At 42.7% G+C, this 22,641-nt stretch overlaps 1 protein-coding gene across 1 annotated transcript in view; it reads left to right on the top strand.

The window, feature by feature from the left end:
* Positions 1 to 22,641, top strand: part of LOC144595281 (PC3-like endoprotease variant B) — a 560,764-nt gene that overhangs the window by 509,078 nt on the left and 29,045 nt on the right. The window contains exon 15 of the mRNA XM_078402585.1: positions 5,408 to 5,593. Coding sequence (XP_078258711.1) covers positions 5,408 to 5,593 — 186 coding nt within the window. The remainder of the gene's footprint in view (positions 1 to 5,407; positions 5,594 to 22,641) is intronic.

Raw genomic sequence — 22,641 nt, 5'->3', positions numbered from 1 at the left:
ATAAATATTTTGACTGACATTTAAGTTTGATAAAAAATAATGTTGCCTGTTAAATCCGTCTGCCTGTAATTTTATCAGATTAACCAGAATTCAGAGCAATTCAGCACTTTCAACCTGCTGATAACAGAAGCTAATAATAGGATTGTTTATGCTGTAATCCAATAAAAGATTGAAGATTTATTTGGAAGCCTTGGCAACATTGATACATAACTCTTTTGGCATGTCTTTCATTGTACTGATCTTTTCTAATTTCATTGGTTGATCAATTGACTAATTCAAGATAATTAAATGTTTCATCTCCGCAATTAAAAATTGCCACGATAGAGGTCAGATCTATTTATTTTAGGTTCATATTTATCAATTACTGTACAAGTACTCCAAGTCTTGTACTTTGTTTCACTGTAATAGATTATACAGTGCCTCATGATTCAGTGTGTTAGTCACAGATTCAAGGTTGTACGATCAAGCCCCTTTCAAGGATTTATGCACATAATTTAATTTAAGCAGATTATCCACCACAGTGCTGAGGGGCTGCTGCATTATTGGAGATGCCATCCTTTATTTGTGGTATTAAACCGACATGGAGTTTATTAAACATTAAAGTTTGTAGGTAGAGCTGCTGACTCTCCATGCTGGAGACCTGGGTTCGATTCAGGTGCTGTCTGCGTGGAATTTGCACTTTCTCCCTGTGACCCCCTGGGTTTTCTCCAGGTGCTCCCCAAAGACATGCGGCTTTGTCGGTTAAATGGCCTCTGTAAATTGTCCCAAATGTGCAGGGAGTGGGAAAGTGAGATAACATAGAACTAATGTGAGCGGGTGATCAATGATTGGCGTGGATTCTGTGGGCCAAAAGGCCTGTTTCCATGCTCTATCTCTAAACTAAACTAAACTGAGACACAAAGTGCTGGAGAAAATCAACGGGTCAGGCAACATCCCTGGAGAACATGGATAGATGATGTTTTGAGTCGGGATCCTTCTAAACTAAACTATGTAAAGTAGAGCAGGAAATGTCAAATGAGTTTGAGTTTGAGTTTGAGTTTAGTTTATTGTCATGTGTACCGAGCGAGGTATAGTGAAAAGCTTTTGTTGGTGCTACTCAGCGGACAGACAATACATGATTACAATTGAGCCGTCCGTAGTGTACAAATACATGATAAAGGGAATAACGTGAGTAACGTTTCGTGCAAGATAAAGACTGAACAAAGATAGTCCGAGAGTCTCTAATGAGGTAGATAATGTTTAAAGTTTGCTCAAATGCTTAATGTTCAACCAATACCAGCAAAAACCCAAATTAATTGGACATACTTTATTGCAGCTTGGGACATTTTGTTGTATTAAAAAATGGTTGTTATACTCACCAACATTGACTGTGCTTTAATGTCTTCATAAATTGCCCTGGGAGATGGCAGAGATGCACCAAAACTTTCTAATGTGCCATGAGATATGTTTTTTACACTTTAAAGATACAGTATGGAAACAGGCCCTTCAGCCCACCAAGTCTGCGCTGACCCCATAGACTAGCACTAACCTACACACTGGGGACAATTTACAATTTTACTAAAGCCAATTAACCTACAAACCTGTCTGTCTTTGGAGTGTGGGAGGAAACCGGAACACCTGAAGAAAATCCACGTGGTTCAGACGGAGAACGTACAAACTCCGTTCAGACAGCACCCGTAGTCAGGATCGAACCCGGGTCTCTGGCGCTGTAAGGCAGCAGCTCAACCGCTGTGCCACCGTGTCTCCCTTTTGGATCTTTTGGATGTGGCATCGTGCCACCTATGTTTATATGGCACTCAGGTTTGAAGGGAAGTTGTTCAGACCACAAATCATTTTTGAGTTTGATCTCAGGAAACGTTAAAGTTTTCTAATGTGCCACCTTTAATAGCAGGACTGCAAGGTGATAAACAGATGCTGCACAGTGTGCTCGTTGCTGCGATCATTGCCGGCAGGATAGCAATTTCCAGAAAAAGCAACAGAAATTAAATTTAAGAAAGAACTTGCCAGCAGGATGTCCCAAACAATGGGTTCTTCGTTGCAGTTCAGGTCACTGTTGTTATGTGAATAAATGTGGTAGCCAGATTGTGTGCACAAACAGCACTGAAGGTCTCCTCGATAGGTGGTCTGTACCAGGTCATCGGAGATGTCTCATTCTTTAGGGTTCCCCCCTTCCATTATAGATGAGGCTCTCGTTAGGATCTTCTCGATATCCTGCAACTCTGCTCTTGCTCCTCTGCATTCATAACAAGGACAGAGTCCCCCTTGTCACCACCATCCACCCCATCAGCTGTCGCATACAGCATATAATCCTCCAACATTTTTGCCACCTCGAACGGGATCCCACTACTGGCCACATCTTCCCATCTCCACCCCTTTCCGCTTTCCGCAGAGACTATTCCCTCTGCAACTCCCTGGTCAACTTGTCCCTTCCCACCCAAACCACCCCCTCCCCAGGTACTTTCCCCTGCAACTGCAGGAGAAGCAACACCTGACCCTTTACCGCCCCCCTCAACTCCATCCAAGGACCCCGACAGACTTTTCAGGTGAGGCAGAGGTTCACTTGCACCTCCTCCAACCTCATCTACTGTATCTGCAGTTTCAGGTGAGACCAAGCCTTCTGCCCGTGTCTGCCTTCAAGTGACCCACATTTGTCTTTACTAATCTTTTTCTCTTAACATACCTAAAGAAGCCTTAACTGTCCTTCTTTATATTCTTGGCCAGCTTCCCCTCGTACTTCATCTTTTCAGCCCGTATTACCATTTTTGTTATCTTCTGTTGTCCTTTGAAAGTTGCCCAATCCTCTGACTTCCTGCTACTCTTTGCTGTGTTATACATCTTTTCTTTTAGTTTTATTCCATCTCTAACTTCCCTTGTCACCCACAGTTGTCTCTTATTCCCCTTAGAATCTTTCTTCCTCTTTGGAATGAAATGATCCTGCATCTTCTGGATTATGCCCAGAAATTCCTGCCATTGCTGTTCCACCGTCATTCCTGCTAGGATCCTTTTCCAGTCAACCTTGGCCAGCTCCTCTCACATGCCTTCATAGTCCCCTTTGTTCAACTGCAACACTGACACTTCTGATTTAACCTTCTCCCTCTCAAATTGCAGATTAAAACTAATCATATTATGGTCACTACCTCCAAGCGGTTCCTTTACCTTGAGTTCCCTTATTAAATCTGGTTCATTGGACAACACTAAATCCAGAATTGCCTTCTCTCTGGTAGGCTCCAGTACAAGCTGCTTTAAGAATCCATCTCAGAGCTTACAAACTCCCTTTCTTAGGGTCCAGAACCAACCTGATTTTCCCAGTCTACCTGCATATTGAAATCCCCCATAACTACAGTGGCATTACCTTTGTCACATGCCAGTTTTAACTCCTGCTGCAACTTACACCCTATATCCGGGCTACAGTTTGGGGGCCTGTAGACAACTCCCATTAGTGTCTTTTTATCTTTACCATTCCTCAACTCTATCCACGGTGACCACATCATCAGTCCCTATGTCACCCCTCGCAAGGGACTGAATTTCATCCCTCGCCAACAGAGCTACCCCAGCTCCTCTGCCCACCTGCCTGTCCTTTCTATAGGACGTATAACCCTGAATATTCAGTTCCCAGTCCCGATCCTCCTGTAGCCACGTCTGTAATCCCCACAATGTCATATCTACCAATCTCTAACTAAGCCTCAAGCTCATCCACTTTACTTCTTATAGTTTGCGCATTCATATACAGTACTTTTAATCCATTACGCACCTCACCTTTCACATCAATCCCTATTTCGCTTGGCCATACACTCCTTTCCCTTCATGGGCTTTCTGTCCCATTAATTCTGGGGTCTTTCTTAACTTTTCCTTAAAACCACCCGTGTAGCAGTGGCAAACCTGCCTGCCAGAATGCTGGTCCCCGCCTGTTGAGGTGCAACCCGTCCTTTTTGTACAATTCACCCTTACCCCAAAACAGATCCCAGTGGTCTAAGAATCTAAATCTCTGCCCCCTGCACCAGCTCCTCAGCCACACATTCAGATCCCCTACCTCCCTGTTCCCGCCCTCACCAGCACGAGGAACTGGAAGCAAACCGGAGATAACCACCCCGGAGGTCCTGCTTTTCAGCCTTCTTTCGAGCTCTCTAAAGTCACGCTGCAGAATATCTTTCCCCTTCTTCATGACGTCGTTTGTGCCGACATGCACTACCACTTCCGGCTGCTCACCTTCAACTCTCGTGGATGCTCCCACCATGTTGGGAGCATCCACGAGAACCGCTGACTGGCTGGCGGGAACGGCCGCATGCGACGGCAGTAGGGTATTGCAGTCAGGGCCGTCTTAACGCATGGGCCTGATGGGCACTTGCCCGGGGCCCCACGAGCATAAGGGCCCCATGCTGATCTGTGTATGTTAAGTGACTTGCAATAAATAAATACTACTTTAAAAATGTAGGTTCAATAAGTGCTTTTTTCGCAACATTTTCGGTCCCTAAGTGCTTCTCACAGCGATCTGTAATTGCTTTCCGCAACAATGTAGCACCCTAAGTCCATCGCTAAGTGCTTTTCGGTAAGTGCTTTTCGCCGGCACGACAGGGGGGGGGGGGGCTGGTAGGGAAAGGGGGGTGGGGGAGAGTAACGGTAGGGGCCCCAGTACACTGCTTTGCCCGGGGGCCCATAATGCTGTAAAAATGGCCCTGACTACTCTGTATATCCAAGATGCTTATCTAAGATGTTTCTAAGTGCTTATGTGTAATGATACTTGTAATGAACTTTATACAAAAAATAATTTGACTGTAGCTCGGTACATGCGACAAATAAACTACCATTCTCCAGAGATGCTGCCTGACTCATTGAATTAACCTCTATCAGTAGTTCCTTGTATCCACATCTGTGGAAAATTCCTGTTTGCCAAGAAAAGATTCATGAGGATGTTGCCAGAACTTGAGGGTCTGTGCTATAGGGAGAGGTCGGGAGGCTTAGGTTTTATTCCATGGATTGCAGGAGCCTGAGGGATGATCTTACAGGGGCTTATAAAATCATGAGGGGAATAAATAGGGTGAATTTTACCTAGGGTAAGGGAATAAAAACAATAGGATATATATTTAAGGTGAGAAGGCCAAGATTCAATACAGACTCAAGGGGCAATATTTTCACAGAGGACAGTGGATATATACATTGCACTGCCAGAGGTAGTAGCTGAGGCAGGCACTGTAACAGCATTTGAAAGACAGTTGTACAGGTACGTGGATAGGGAAGACTAAGAAGTGGATGGGCCAAATGTGGGACAAAAAGGGGTTGGCTTAGATGGGGCATCTTGATCGCCTTGGACTAGTTGAGCCAAAGGGCCTGTTTCAGTGCTGTATGACTCTGGCGTTAACAGCTCAGTGGTTAGGCAGCTTTGTTCCATCTTGTATTTTATCTTTTTCAGGTGACTGTTACTATGTCAACCATGTGCCGTGGTGACCTCAGCATTACTCTCACCTCACCATTTGGTTCTGTATCTGAACTCCTTACAGTCCGTATGGTTGACAACACCAAGATGGGACTAAACAACTGGACATTCATGACTGTCCATTCTTGGGGAGAGGACCCCCAAGGCGAGTGGAACCTTACCGTGAGTATTCTTGAACTCAGTTTGGTTATTGTTTTGGTTTTGCTAAACTTGATGAGCTTCAGGGTCTTCCTTTGAGAATTCCAGCTGCCACATGTGGTGATTTCAGCCAACAGAGCAATAAGCTCATGATCACAAGTGATGTGAGCAGAATTAGGCCATTCGGCCCATCATTCCGTCTCCGTCCGTCCCTCTCCTCCACAGCTGCAGAAACCCTTATCCACGCCTTCATCACCTCCCGTCTGGACTACTGCAACAGCCTCCTCTATGGTTCACCCTCAAAAATCATCAATAAACTCCAATACATCCAGAACTCCGCTGCCCGTCTACTCACCCACTCCCCGATCCGTGACCATATCACCCCTGTCCTTTACAAGCTCCACTGGCTCCCCATCCCCCAGAGAATCCAGTACAAAATCCTCCTCATGACCTACAAAGCCCTCCATAACCTGGCCCCATCCTGCCTGACTGACCTCCTCCACAGACACACTCCCACCCGTACCCTCCGCTCTGCTGCTGCTAACCTCCTGTCCTCCCCCATCCGGACCAAACTCAGATCCTGGGGGGACAGGGCTTTCTCCATCGCTGCTCCCACCCTCTGGAACTCACTACCTCAGACCATCAGAGACTCCTCCTCACTCACCACATTCAAAACATCACTGAAGTCTCACCTGTTCAGCACTGTCTTCAACCACTGACCGTCACCTCACCTTATTTTTCCTTTTCTGTTTCGTTTACTATTTTTTCTTTTTTTTTTCTATGTTTTAGTAAACCCTGTAAAGCGTCTTTGAGTGTTTAGAAAAGCACTATACAAATGTAATGCATTATTATTATTATTATTATCAAGTCTACTCCGCCATTCAATCAGGACTGATCTATCTCTCCCTTCTAACCCCATTCGCCTGTCTTCCCATTACCCCTGACACCAGTACTAATCAAGAATCTATCTATCTCTGTCTTCAAAAATATCCATTGACTTGGCCTCCACAGCCTTCGGTGGCAATGAATTCCACAGATTCACACCCTCTGACTAAATAAATTCCTCCTCTTCTTCTTCCTAAAGGAACAACCTTTAATTCTGAGCCTATGACCTCGGGCCCTAGACTCTCCCACTAGTGGAACCATCCTCCAAATCAATGAAGCTCACCCAATTCCCATTCATCCACAACTTTAATTTTCCAGTTAGAAATAACAGAGGAAGGAGTTGCAGATACAGAGCAGCTTTTGTGACCTCAGGTCCACCTGGCTCCACAGCCAACGATTCATAGCTTTAACGTGAGAGGAGCAAAGTTTAAAGGAGATGTGCGGGGCATGGAGATGTAACGTTTTTACACCGAGAATGGTAGGTACCCGGAATGTGATGGGTACCCGATGAACCCGATGTTTTCAAGAGAGAGATTTAGCTCTTTGGGCTAACGGAATCAAGGGATATGGGGAAAAAGCAGGAATGGGATACTGATTTTAGATGATCAGCCATGATCATATTGAATGGCGGTGCTGTCTCGAAGGGCCGAATGGCCTACTCCTGCTCATAATTTTCTATGTTTCTCTGACTGATCTTCCTCGTTGCTATCTGGTTCCCACCTTCTCCCTTTCACCTTAAGGCTATACCCTCCAGTATTTGATTTTTTCATCCTGAGAAAATCTTCCCTGTCTACCTGATCTATGCCTCTCATCATTTTATATAATTATATCAGGTTTCATCACAACCGCCGGCATTCCAGAGAAAACAATCCAAATCTGTCCAGCCTCTCCCTGTACTAACGCCCCCTAATCCAGCCATCACTCTGGTAAACCTCCTTTGCACCTTTTTCAAACCCTCCACATCCTTCCTGTAATGGGTGACCAGAAATAATAATAATAATAATAATAATAAGCATTTATTTTATATAGCGCCTTATCGGGTGCTCAAAGCGCTTTACAAAAACAATCAACATAAAAACAAACAGACAAACTATCCTAACGGAAAAGCGGCGAATAAACAACGCCAGCGTCCTCTCACGTCAGGGAAATGCACGCAATACTCCAAATGCAGCCTAACCAAAGTCCGATAAAGCTGCATCATGACTTCCTAACTCTGTACTCAATGTCTTGACCTATAAAAGCAAGCATACCATTTGCCTTGTTTACCACAATAATACTAAAAGCCTATGCTTTAGAGCAAGCTGTGTCTCTAGCCAGGCATCTCCGCTGAAGGTGCAATGTTTAAAAAATGCCCATGTCCATCCAGTGCGCAAAATGTCAAGCAAGTCAAATCTGGCTAATTATCGGCAAACGTCAGGCAGGTATTGAAGGTGTGTGGCCAAGTGTAACTTACTCATCAATAATTACCAGGTACTATCATAGGTAAGTGGATCGGAAAGGTTTAGAGGCATATGGTCCTAACATGGGTAGGTGGGACTAGCATAGGTGGGGCATGTTGATTGGCATGGGCAAGTTGGGCCGAAGGGCCTGCTTCCATGCAGTCTAACCCTATGTCTCTAGGACTCTACAATGTCCCCTACTCCCTAATTGTGAAGATCTTGGATCTGACTTCTGCACTTCTATTGATTATATTTGTAGTTTTCAGACCTAATTGCTTTCAGAATTTAGCTGTTTATGTTGGTATCAAAACCTGAAATGGCATGAGCCTCTTGTGTTATCAGACAGTTACGACTTGTCATTAAACTCAGTAATACCTCCACGTCAATTTCTGTGGAGCTGGTGATCAGAGAAAGGAATAATGTCTTAAACTACAGTCTTAACAAAATTAGGAAATGTTATTGAGCTGGTTCCAAATGTGGACCTTCAAAAGGTGCATCATTCCATGCATTTAATGCTATATGCATTGAAACGAAACAAATTGAAGCAGAGAGCTCGAGCGTCCAATATGTTTGTCCTCAAATTGGCACACTGGGACTGGCGTTTCCATTTTGCCTAATTTCAATGAAAATTATCTGCTAATACAAAAAATTTAAAAACCCATCAGCAATTACTACAAGTATACAATATTAGCAAGAAGTATATAAAGTTTGTTATTTTTTAATTTACTTAATCCTAAATGCAACTGATGAACTAATACCTAATACACCAGTCAGTGTGCATCCAATGAACCTGTAAAACAAGATATTATTCCTAAGTTCTTGTATTTAAGCATGGTCTCTGGTTTCAAATGATCCCTGTGGCTATGAGAAAAATTGGACCTTTTCAGTAAACTGGGGTTTTCTCTTTTTATTATTTAATTATTCAGACAAAATTTGTTCAGGTTGTAATTATAGTAAAGTATTTATGGTTGTGCACCACAGAAATCAGCCCTTCCAATCCCCATGTTCATATCAACCTTTTTGCCTAATTTCTTTTCCCACATGAGGGCTATATCCTTCTAAGTCTCACCAGTTCAAATGTCTGTGTAAATGTCTCTTAAATATAGTAAACTCCATATAATTCCATCACTCCTCTGGCAGCTCATTCCAGATATCAACCACTGTCTGTGTAAACAAAAATACCCTTCAGATCCCCTTTAAAACCTCTCTCTCCTAAACCTATGTCATCTTGTTAATGATACCCCTTCCATGGGAGGAAGATTTTAACTACCCTATTTATGCCTCCCATAATCTTATACACCTCTTGCAGTGCAGAAACAAGGAACTGCAGATGCTGAATAATGTATAAAATGACACGAAGCGCTGGAGTTGTTCAACGGATCAGGCAGCCTCTCAGGAGAACATGGATAGGTGAGGTTTCCGGTGGAGTCATCAAAGCATCATCTATCCATGTTCTCCAGAGATGCTGCCTGACCCGCTGAGTTACTCTGGCACTTTGTGTCCTCTTATATACTTCTGACAGGTCACCTTTGAGCCTCCTACCTTCCAGGAAAAACTAATCTCTCCAATTTTTCCTATTAACTCAAGTTCTCCAATCAAAGCAGCATCCTGATGAGTCTTCTCTGCACTCCCTCAGCACAGTCGCATGCTCCTTATAACGTGGCGGCCAGAACTGCACACAATAGTCCTACTCTATTCTGAACAGTGTTTTGTAAAGTTGCAATTGGATTGACAATATTTCCAATTTTTACATCGTTTAATTTGTATATTAGAGATACTGAGCAGAAACAGGCCCTTTGGCCCACCGAGTCCGTGCCGACCACTGATCACCCTGTACACTAACACTATCCTATACACCAGGGACAAGTCACAATTAACCTACAGACCTGTAAGTCTTTGGAGTGTAGGAAGAAATCAGAGTACCCGGAGAAAACCCACGCAGTCTCAGGGAGAACATGCAGGTAGCACCCGTAGTTAGCATCAAACCCAGATCTCTGGCGCTGTAAGGCAGCAGCTCTTCCATTGTGCCCCTGTGCCATCAATATTAATGTAACATCATTGGAGATGTATTTTATGAAATGTTATTTTTGTTTATCAGTTAAATGGTTTGCTCAGAGATCGCACCTTCCATGCTTTGTATTCTTTAACTTTACGAGGAGGTTGCTAATTTTTTTTAAATGATCATTCAGTCTGTTTTTAGCAGAAGACAGAAAAAACCTTACGTAGTGATTCTAAACATCAGGATTGTCATTGACATTTCATTTCCAGAGCATGGGGAATAGAAACTTGCAGACAAGTAGATCAGGGTGCTATCATTTACTGATTTATGGGCAGCTCAAGACTACAATTGACAAGGGCCTCAGAATAGGCCATCTGCCTATTCTGTTTGCTAGAACATAAGACAGGGGACAAAGAAAACTGGGCCAACATTTTTTTTTAAATAATCTTTAAAGAGTAGCGAGGGAAGCAAATAAAATATGTCATTTCATGAAAGGAGGTGTGAAAGAGCAGCCGCAGAAATGGTTTTAATGCATTCAAGCTGTGCTCATGCATTAGAATCAGAATTAGAATGCCGATTCCAGCCTTCTTTGAAAGGCCATCTATGGCAAATCTTATCAAGAAATAAAAAAGCAAAGAGGAATGTACAGATGCCATTCTCCGTGAATTACAGGCTCTGTAACTGCTTCTAGATAAGAGTTTGCACATTACAATGGAGTTCCTGTGATATGCTCTTAGTCTTTGAGCAGCGGGTCCCTATTGCTTCCACATCCAAATATGTCTTGTCATTTTGAATAACACTCCCTATTGGAGCAGGAATGAAATAATGCCTCAAAGTCTGTGCAAATTGCTCTACTTGGAAGAATGTTCCACGTTACAAAGTAATTTAGCCATTACACCCTTATTATACACCAGTGATTGTCCAGCATAAGAAGTACACTGACCCACTGCATTACATAAAATCGCTGTGAGATACAGTATAATGTGTACATCAGCCTGTGTAATTAATCCTATTTTAGTTGTTTAAGTGCCTCAGATCTACTGGCATCGTGGTGAAGATAATGGCTCGAGAGCCTGCTGATTTTATTTTTCTGAATTAACATTTGCAGCATGCGTATCCTTATGGTTGTTGCCTGCGTGTTAGATTTCTCCCCTTTTTCTCACTTGAGTCTGCATGGATAATTTCAGCTGGTACGGTGGCACAGCAATACAGCGTCAGAGACCCACGTTCGATCCTGGCTACAGGTGCTGTCTGTACAGAGTTTGTTGTTCTCCCCGTGACCAAGTGGGTTTTCTCCGGGTGCTCCGGTTTCTTCCCACACTCCAAAGACGTACAGGTTTATAGGTTAATTGGCTTCGGTAAAAATTGTAAATTGTCCCTAGTGTGTAGGATAGTGCTAGTGTACAGGGATCGCTGGTCGGCACAGACTCAGTGAACTGTTTCCATGCTGTACCTCTAAACTAAAATTGTTTTACAAAAAAAGCAGATGGGAATTGAAGTTGGCTCAATAGCATGAGTTTCTTTGGCCCTATGCGAGCCCTTGCAACTCCAAAATGATATCTGTGGCGTATCGGTCAAGGCATGAGGATGTTCGGGTGATACCACTGGATGTTTGCAGTGAAGGCAGATCATGGCATCAATCAGCATTCAACACAGCTCATTTAGATCTCAACACCTTAACTAGCAGACTCTCTTAAACTGTCACGGATGAATGGCATTTAGTAGGAATGACCTCTGGCAAGCTCTATTTAAAATGATCATCAACCACTTAGAAGTTAATTGCAGCGTGAGTCATAGAGTCATACAGCTCGGAAACAGACCCTTCCGCAAACTTGCCCAGACTACCAAGATGCCCCATCTATGCTAGTCCCACCTGTCCACTTTTGGCCCATATCCCTCTACATTTTTCCCGTCCATCTACCTGTCCAAATGTCTTTTAAATGTGGTTATAGTACCTACTTTAAATACCTTCTCTGGCAGCTCTTCCATATACTCATCACCCTCTGTATAAAAAAGTTGCCTCACAGGTTCCTATTAAATCTTTCCCCTCTAACCTTAAACCTATATCATCTAGTTCTTGATTCCCCAAATCTGTGCATTCGCCCTGTCTATTTCTCTCATGATCTTATCTACTTATAGTTTGAATTATTTTTGTTGTTGCGTTAGAAGCAGGATTAAACCATTCGGCCCATCAAGTTTACTCTGCTATTCAATCACAGCTGATCTATCTTTGCCTCTCAACCTCATTCTCCTGCCTTCTCCCCATAACCCCTAACACCCGTACTAATCAAGAATCTGTCAATCTTCACCTTAAAAATATCCATTGACTCAGCCTCCACAGCCTTCTGTGGCAACAGATTCCACAGATTCTCCGCCACATTTCGTGGTTGAGATGTTTTTAGATAGGCACATGGGTATGCAGGGATTTGAAGGATAAATAGTCCATTTGTGCAGAGAGGATTCGTTCAATTTGGTATCATATCCGGCACAGACATAGTGGGTTGAAAGGCCTGCTCGTGTGTCTATGTTATATGTAAAACTTACCATAAGTAGATTAAGCAGGTCTGTGAACTGGATTTCCCCTTTGTTCGTGGGATTTAGAATCAGTAAGCAAAGATCTATGGTACATAGCAAGAAAATACATAATCAAGCTCACTGCACCAATGATTTGGCAAACCTGGAGTGAAAGAGCAACAGTATTATTTCACTTTGCAAACATTTTACAGAATGTGAAATAAAGGTTGGAAACAGGCAACGGATTAAAGATAATAGTTGAAATATATATATTTTTAATTAAAGATTTATGAATTTGTAAACCAATGGATTTTTGGCAGGAAATGGAAGGAATGTAGATTGTTACAGTTATAGAAGTTACTCTCAGGGTCAGGGTTGGGAGTAATTATGGTGTAGTCTGCCAGTACTCATTCAGCAAGACTTGACATTTACAATACTTCTCACAATGAAGGTAATGTGCAAAATATTGAAGCCATGTCAAGTCACTGATTCTGGATTGATTCTAATAGTGTATCCTGAAAAGGAGCAAAGTATCATGAAAGAAACTTCGTAATTTTTCTGTCTAAATGTATGTGTGTTGGTCGGGTCACTGTCAGTTTTACTTAGTAACGGCAGTGAGCAGTGATTGTGTCCAGTATCACAGCAAACACAGTTTCTGGGCCAACAAATCTTACATATTACATTTGGACCAGGGGGCCATCCAGTTTCTATATATATGATAGTGAGAGGTATTGGGCACTGTACTTGGTCTTTGCTCTCCTGCTTTAGACTTTAGACTTTACTTTAGACTTTAGAGATACAGCACGGAAACAGGCTCTTCAGTCCACCCTGTCCGCGCCGACCAGTACACTAGCACTATCCTACACACCAGAGGCAATTTACAATTTTATCAAAGCCAATCAACCTACAGACCTGAACATCTTTGGAGTGTGGGAGGAAACCGGAGCACCCGGAGAAAACCCACACTGTCACAGAGAACAATCAAACTCTGTACAGACAACAATAGTAGTCAGGATCGAACCTGGGTCTCCGGCACTGTAAGGCAGCAACCATGCTGTTTGCTGTTGCAATTGAGATCACTGCCAGTGATATATGTGCTGAGGACATCCTTGGTGAAGATGTCTCAAGCTAAACATCCATGGACAGTACACAGACTCCTACAACGATCTCTCCTGTCCTCTCCCTACTTCTAGCCACCTCTGGATCAGTGGAAAGACTATATATAATTACAATCAAGCCGTCCACCGTGTGCAGATGCAGGATCAAGGGTATAACATTTAGTGCAAGATAACGTCCAGTAAAGTCAGATTAAAGGTAGTCCGAGGGTCTCCAAAGAGGTAGATGGTAACTCAGGATCGCTCTCCTGTTGGTGTTATGATGGTTCAGTTGTCTGATAACAGTACATTTATTCATTTTCAGCTTGTGTTTCTTGACTTATGTGCAGATGATATGGCTTCATGTTATGGAAAATCATGATGGAGACCATTTTCTAGGAATGAAAACCAGCATCCAACACACCCACACCCTTAATGTCAGGGATGCCTGTTTTCAATTAAGTGTGGGGGCTTCCTTCCTACCAAATGTAGGGTTAAACTCTTAATTATTGGCAAATCAACACTGCATGCTCATTAAGTTCATTGTTTGCATACTTAATAGGCATACCAATTTGCATACACATGACCATGAATGCCCTCAATATTATGGACCCCGGCAGTGATTTATCTCTCCAAATATCTATTTGGAGGTCCAAGAACACTTACGATGCCTAAAAGAACAAGCACTGTCAAAACAATGTTTACATTGAAAAGTAGAAACAAAGAAATGCAAATGCTGGTTTGCACCAAAGAGAGACACAATGTGCTGGGGTAACTTAGTGGGTCATGCAGCATCTTTGGAGAAAAAGGATGGATGATTGGACACTTCAACAGACTCTTTTTTTTTCAGCGAAGGAACAAAGGGCCTTAAGCCCTCCGGGTGAGGGATGGAGGTGTAGAGTGATTGAACGTCCATTGTAAAGACGAGTGAACAGGGGCCTGGAAAGCTAAAGTTATTAAGGATTTGAACGGCGTGTGTGGTGTCCTGGACTTAGGTGGAAAGAGACTGCACAAGGAGGGATAGGATAGGATCGAGGTAAGTGGAGTTGATCTGATTGGGGCAGGAACAGGTAGTTTTTTTTGGATGAAACATAGGGCCTTAAGGCCCTCCTGGTGGGGGATGGAGGTGTAGATTGACTGAACGTCCAAGGTAAAGATGAGTGAATGGGGGTCTGGAAACCGAAAGTTGTTAAAGTCTGAAGAAAGGCCCCTTCCCAAAACGACACCCCTCCTTCTTCTCCAGAGATGCTGCCTGACCCACTGAGTTACTCCTGCATTTTGTGTCTATCCTTGACATTGAAGAGGTTTACGAACAACTGTAAAGGACAACAATAAATTAGCAATCCCCTGATAGACCATTTGTTCGAAACTGTGCATTTCAGTTCATGAGCACGTCCACATTAACCAGCACTCCCATTGGTCCTGGAACATCTAGACCATCAATTTCCACCATTTCCCATTCTTGTTTCCAGTTATTTTCAAGCTTATTGTCATAAGCACAAGTACATGAGGTACAGGGACAATAAATTATTTGCTTGTAGTAGCATCTCAACCACATGGACTCAGGCAAAAGCATTGTACCCGTACCTCATGTAGTTCTTCTTCTTCTTCTTTCATGTCGATCATCCATGTTTCAAATGTTGACATCGCTGTCATCGTCCGTCCTGAAAAGGGCGCAAGCTTCCGACGACAATCAGTGGGAGCCATCACTTGTTGCAATAGATGATGGTGGTAGCAGAATTAGCTCAGGACACTTCCAGTTTCCAGCCCCGCGACGTGGATGCTTCTGCTATGGGGCCCCTCATGTAGTTGTGCAAGAGGTACAGGCATGTAGGTTAATTGGCTTGGTAAATCTAAAAATTGTCCCTAGTGGGTGTAGGATAGTGTTAATATGCGGGGATCGCTGGTTGGCGTGGGCTGAAGGGCCTGTTTCCATGCTGTATCTCTAAAAAAAATGGTGGTCCGTAGTGTTCAGTTTTTAAAGAAGGATATGCTTTGTGCAGGTTGGCTCAAGAAAGTAGCTGTTACTGAACCTGGTGGTGTGCGACATCAGGCTTCTGTATCTCATGCCCGATACTACCAGTGGAAAGAGGACATGCCCCCTATGCTGGGGTTCCTGGATGACAGATGCTGCCTTCTTGAGGGCCTTGTGTGGAGGCCAAGACATTGGGTATTTCTAAGGCGGAGATTGACAGACTCTTGATTACTAAGAGTGTCAAGAGTTATGGGGAGTAAGCAGGAGAATGGGGTTGAGAGGGGAAGATAGATCAGCCAATGGCAGGGTAGGCTCGATGGGCTGAATGGCCTACTTTTGCCCCTATGACCTTTGGACCTATTTGCTTTTGATGGTGGGGGGACTGTGCAAGTGACGGACCAGGCTGCACTCTTGCAACTGCTTGCGTTTCTGTGTGTTGGAATTGATTGGCAGATGGTTGGACAAAGGCCAGAGATTTAAAAACATTAAAAAATTAAAATAAGAATAGAAGAGGTGTGAATTGTGAAGCCAGAGGAAGGAATATAGGTGGAAAGGGGCCAGGAGGAGGGGGAAGGGGAGAAATAGATGTAAATCCATGTGAGAGAAAAAAAGGGTCAGGGTGGGGAAAAAAGGGAACAAGAGGTTGTTTGTAAGTTAACTACTGAGAATTGGAGAATTCAAGGTTCATACCATTTGGTTGCAAGCTACTCAAGCGGAATATGTGGTGCTCTACCTCCAGTTTGTGTAACAGACCATTCGGTTGTAAGCTATCCAAACAATTTGTTAGGTTATAAGCTACCTAATCAGAAAATAAAAACTGGCATGTGGTGTCCTGATTTCCCCTTTCTGGAGTCAATGATTGGTTTAGTTTAGTTTAGTTTAGAGATGTAACGTGGAAACAGGCCCTTTGGCCCACTGAGCTCATGCCGACTAGCGATCCCCATACAGTAACACTATCCTACACATTAGGGACAATTTACAATTTTACCAAGGCCAATTCACCTAAAAACCTGTACGTCTTTGGAGTGTGGGAGGAAACCGGAGGTTCCGGAGAAAACTCACACAGGTCACGGGGAGAACCTGCAAGTTCTGTACAGACAGCACCCGTGGTCAGGATCGAACCTGGGTCTCTGGCGCTGTAAGGCAGCAACTCTACAGCTGTGCCACCATGCCACCCACGGTTGTAATTGTAGATTTGTTGTTGAAACAAAGAACTGTAAATGCTGGTTTATACCAAAGATAGACACAAAGTGCTGCAGTACCTTTAATAAGGGTCCCAGAGATCTCTTGAAAAATGTTGCCTGACCTGCTGAGTTACTCCTGCACTTTGTATCTATCAACAATTAGTTCCTTGTTGATGCTGAACAAGAGGTTGTTGTTGCAGCTACTCAACGAGGTGTTCCACCTCTCTCCTCTAGTCTGTCTCTTCACCACCACTATTCAATCGACTTCAATGCTGTCACCAGTGAATTTATAAATGGCTTTGGAGCTATACATAGTCACACAGTCATGTGTAAAGGGAGTAGTGCAGATGGCTAAACATGTTGCCTTGAGGTGTATCTGTGCTGATGGTCAGTGAGTCGTTACTGATCTGCACTGATTGTGGTCTACCGATAAAGAAGACGAGGACCCCAGTTGCAAAGGGAGGTACGGAGGCCTATGTCTTGAGCTTGGCGATGGGTTGGAGGGGATGATAGTGTTGAATGCGGGCTGTAGTCAATGAACAGCAGTCTGACCTATGTGTTCCTTCTATCGAGATGGTCCACAGCAGAGAGTCATTGACAGCATCTGCTCTTGACCTGCTATGGTGATAGGCAAATTAAAGCAGATCCAAGTCATTTCTTAAACAAGAGTTGAGTTGTGCCATAAGCAACTTCTCAAAGCACTCAAAGCTTGTAGTCATTGGGGCAGATCATTGTTCTCTTCTTGGGTACCAGTGTGAAAAATGCCCCTTTGAAACTGGTGGGAACCTCAGACCACAGAAGCAAGAGGTCGAAAACATCCTTGAAGACTTCAGCCAGGTGAACTGCACAGGTCTTTAATATTTGGCCAAGCACGCTGTCTGGGCTGAATGCTTGGCGTGGAATCACCCTCTTTCAGGGATGCTCTGACGTTGGCCTCAATGACTGAGATCACAAGGTCCTCAGGAGCGGTGGAGGCTCGAGTAGCCATGTTGTTGTGTACCCAGAAGGCATTGGGCTTATCCAGACGTGAGGCATTGTTGCCCCATATGCTACCTAGTTTCGCCCTTGAGGAGGTGATAGCACGCAAGCCCTGCTGCAACTGTCGAAAGTCCATCTGTGACTCAAGCTTAGCTCAAAATTGTCTCTTCACTCTCTACACAGTGAAGATTGTAGAGGTTCCCCCATCCTGTCCATTCTCCCGTCATGATCTAGAAGTGCATCTGTCTTCAAATACTTGTCAGGAAATCAGTGTTCCGGCTGCATCATTTACTCCAGCCATTGTTTTGTGCCTTTCATTCAATCAAACAAATTTTATTTCAAACCCATTCCCACTGAATATAAACATCAGCATAAAGGAAACCTCCTTTAAAATTGATTTTCCAGCCACATCAAAGACGACATTAGTATTGCCCCGCTGTCTCTGCTTCTATTCAGAATATTTTTCCGTATGCAACTTCTGGCCAATTCTGCTGAGGTTTTAATTGACTGTTTATTTTACTGACAAGTGCTGTTTGTTCAATGCATGAATTGCATGTGCATGGGAGGTAAACTGTTTAATATTCAGCTTTCCACCTTATGACCAAATGAGGAATATAATGCAAAATTACTATAAATAACCGGATAATTACTATTTAAACCCACTTTTTAGGACTTTTGTCTAAAAGGGTAAGCATTTATAAGCTTGGGATGACAGTGCCTAAAATAGAATAGGAAACCTAGAGAGATAATAACCTGGATGCTTACTTCCTTCCCCAGACTGTGCTTAACAGTAGAGACTAAAGCCATCATTATCTTTCCTCTAACACTGCAATCTATTATTATTCTTAGGAAGCTGACCATTAATGTTTCAAGAGATCTCCAGGACATTAACACAGTCTCTGATTGAGGGAATGCTACATTCAGTCATGAACAGCACTGAATAAAGAAAGAAAATATGATGTTCTTTCCTTTTAAAAAATAGAGACTCGGTTCCAATTAAACTCAGACTTATTGATATGCAAGCTTTAGGGAACAGTCAGAAAGAAAGAGTGAAAATATTATCCTTCAAATTTAGCTATATAATTGAAATCAACATGAAGGCTAGGAGGTTTTTGAACATCTTTGTTTAACCCCTTTAGACCTTTTACCAAAATATGTAACCATGTAATTTTACACAAAAATTGCATCTGAAAATCACTATAAGGCAGATATGTCCTTTCTTTTAATATTATATAGTGTGGGGTTTTTTCAGTAAAAGTTGCAGCGTATGTACATAAAAAGGTAAACATTTTTTTAATATGAAAAAATGCTAAATCAACAAGTATTTATTAAGATTTTTGTATTCATTTTTGGGGATCTGAGCATTGCTGTAAAGTCAGCAATCATTTTCCATGCTGAATAATCCTTGAGAAGGCTGTAGGTAGTCTCTACCTTGACCTGCAGCAATCTTTCCGGTAAAGGTACTCTCTCAGTGCTGTTATGTGGTGAGTTTCATGATTTAATCCCTGGGACAATAAAGGAATGGCAGTATATTTTCAGGTCAGAATAATATGTGATAGAAAAGTATTCAACGGCTATGGGCCTGTACTCGCTGGAGTTTAGAAGGATGAGGGGCGACCTCATTGAAACTTACCAAATAAGGGAAAACTGGATAAAGTGGATGTGGAGAGTCCATTTGTAGGACCAGAGGGCACAGCCTCAGAATAAAAGGACATACCTTTAGAAAGGAGATGAGGAAGAATTGATGTGGAATTCATTGCCTCAGAAGGCCATGGAGACCAGGTCTTTGGTTAGTTTTTAGGCAGAGATTGACAGATTCTTGATTAGTAAGGGTGTCAAAGATTATGGGGAGAAGCCAGGAGAATGAAGTTGAGAGGAAAAGACAGATCAGCCCTGATTGAATGGTGGAGTAAACTTGATGGGCTGAATGGCTTCATTCCGTTCCTATCACTTGTGAACATGAACTTATTGCTCTGCGGCAGCTGGAATTCTCAAAGGAAGACCCTGAGGATTATCAAGATCAACCGTTCAACAACAATCAGCCATGATCGAATAGCAAAGTAGACTCGATGGGCTGAATGGCCTAATTCAGCTACTATAATTTATGACAGAGGAGAATTTGATGTGGTGGTATTCTCCTCCACCTGAAACACTTGTGCTTCTCAAGAGAAAAGATAATAGTTTTAAGAAATGCTGTCAGAGGAGTCTAGGTGAGTAACTGCATTTTGTCAAAACTGTACAATACACCCACAGTGGTGGAAGGAATGAATAGGGTGGGGTGGTACTCAAGCAGGCAGCTTTGTCATGGATTGTGTCGAGTTTCTTGAGATCTGATGGAGTAGCACCCGTTTGGGTAAATTGAGAATATCCCATAATCTCTCTGACACGTGGCATGATGGTCTGGAAAGGTTGTGATGTCAGGAAGTGGGTTATTCAGAGCAGGATACTAAGCAACTAAACTGCTTTTGTAGCCACTGTATTTATACATCAGGTCTGGTTTGGATTCTGTTCAGTGACGATGCATGGGATATTGATGGTGGGGGAATTGTTGATCGTAATGTAATTGAATATCTAAAATAGGTAGGGAGGGGCCCTGCTGAAACCCATTTGTGCATGTTGCTCGTGGCAATCTTAATTGAACTACCTCCTAATTCTACAAAAATCAAACATTACAAATGCTGTAAATCTGAAATAAAAACACAAAGTTTTAATGTTGTGTTTAAAAACTTACATAACAGTTTTTTGTAAGTTTTTACAAAAAGTTTTTTTGTGAAAGTTCACAAAAGTTTTGTAAAAATGTTTGGAATCCTGAGCAAATTGGACGGCATCTGGGTACGAACAGCAAAGGGGCAACATGGTGGCGCAGCAGTAGAGTTGCTGCCTTTCAGCACTTGAGACCCATGTTCGATCCTGACTATGGGTCCTGTCTGTAAGAATTTGCAAGTTTTCCCTGTGACCGGGTGAATTTTCTCCGGGTGCTCCGGTTTCCTCCCACACTCCAAAGACGTGTACAGGTTTGTCGGTGAATTGGCTTCGGTAAAATTGTAATTGTCCCTAGTGTGTAGGATAGGGCTGGTGTATGGGGAGATTGCTGATCGGCACGGGCTAAGTAGGCCGAAGGGCCTGTTCTGCACTGTATCTCTGAAGTCTAAAGTCTAAAGAGAGTGTTCATGTTTCAGGTCAATGATCTTTCACCTTTTCACATTTACAGTCAACCCATATTGATCTTCCAAAATCAGTTGCAATTTGATCAACCCTGCCAGAGGTTTTGCAGCACACAGTATGCTTTACCAGATGAATGGTAGTACATGTTACTAATCAATCGATTTGGGAATAATCTCAATTCAAGCCTATCCCTACAAGGCCATTTTGTTGCATCCATTAAGAGACCCAAAATGCTAAAGTAACTGAGTGGGTCATGCAGAATCTCTGGAAAAAAGGAATAGGTGACATTTCGGATCGAGACCCTTCTTCAGGTCTGACCCAAAATGGCACCTATTCCTTTTCTCCAGAGATGCTGCATGACCAGCTGAGTTACTTCTGCACTTTGTGTCTATCTTCAGTGTAAACTGCATCTGGTTTACACTTCCTACACATTTTGTAGCATCCATTACTGTACAACTCAGAATGCAGAATCTTTGCTCGCTCAGAATGTCCTTCACTTTGTTTCAAGCAGCTTTCTATCAATAAATGGGCCAATTATGTACTATGTTATTTGAAAGATTATGTCTGAAATGCTTCTTGGTCATTGCAAAATGCTCTATGTCGTCTCATTTACTTTCTATTACATTTTGAAATACTACAGTTCTTATTCTCTAAACATTTATAATCTCTCTAGGATACCTATTACCAGTTCCATTTCATAAAGTAGCAACTCCAATTTAGAAAGCATTTTAATTTCTTTTTTTCATTTTGCCTGGTTGTAATTCTAAAGCCTCGTTGAAAGTACATTAGTCAGTGAGGCACTGCAGGATAGTTGTAATTAAGGGAGCCCAATAGGTTTAATTTTTCATCTCTTTTTATCCGATGTCTTTACAAACTGTAGAAAAATGTTGAGACCATCCAAAACTCTGTCCCCTGGCCTATGCCATCTTCCATTCATGATCATTTCTATGCTGGCAGACTCATGCAAGCAACCATTTAAATAATGCCTCAAATTAAAATTCTCATCCATCTTTTCAAATCTCTATACTGTCTCAGTGTACTACTACTACTACTACACCCTTGCACTGTATTTGTGATGATTATCTAAGTGCCTATGCGTAGTGATACTTGTACTGAACTCTATACAAAAATGAATTTCACTGTACCTCAGTATATGTGACAACAAAGTACCATTGAAATCATTTCATTGTCTCTCCCTTTTCTAAAATCTCTGTAATTCATGTTCACAAGTTCATAAATTATAGGACCAGAATTAGGCCATTCAGTTCCATCTAGTCTACTCTGCCATTCAATCTGGCTGATCTATCTTTCCCTCCCAATCCCATTCTCCTGCCTTCTCCCCATAACCCTGACACCCATACTCATCAAGTATTTGTCATTCTCCTTCTTAAAAATATCCATTGACTTGGCTACCACAGCCTTCTGTGGCAATGGATTCCACAGATTCACCACCCTCTGACTAAAGAAATTCCTCCTCATCTCCTAAGGAATGTCTTTTTATTCTGAGCATATGGCATCTGATCCTAGACTCTCCAACTAGTGGAAGCATTCTCTCCACATCCACTCTATCCAGGCCTATCACTATTCGGTAAGTTTCAATGAGGTCCTCTCTCATTCTTCTAAACTCCAGCGAGCACAGGCCCATCAAACGCTCGTTATATGTTAACCCAATCATTCCTGGGATCATTCTCGTGAACCTCCTCTAGACCCTCTCCACACCAGCACATCCTTTCTCAGATATGGGGCCCAAAATTGCTCACAATGCTCCAAATGCGGTCTGACCAGTGCCATATAAAACCTCACTGTCCCACAATGTCTGCAACAGTCTCCATTCTTCAA

The sequence above is a fragment of the Rhinoraja longicauda genome, chromosome 7 (genome assembly GCF_053455715.1).
Source record: "Rhinoraja longicauda isolate Sanriku21f chromosome 7, sRhiLon1.1, whole genome shotgun sequence".
Taxonomy (NCBI): Eukaryota; Metazoa; Chordata; class Chondrichthyes; order Rajiformes; family Arhynchobatidae; genus Rhinoraja; species Rhinoraja longicauda.
Note: the sequence above shows the minus strand (reverse complement) of the source record. Positions and strands in the feature narration are given on the sequence as shown.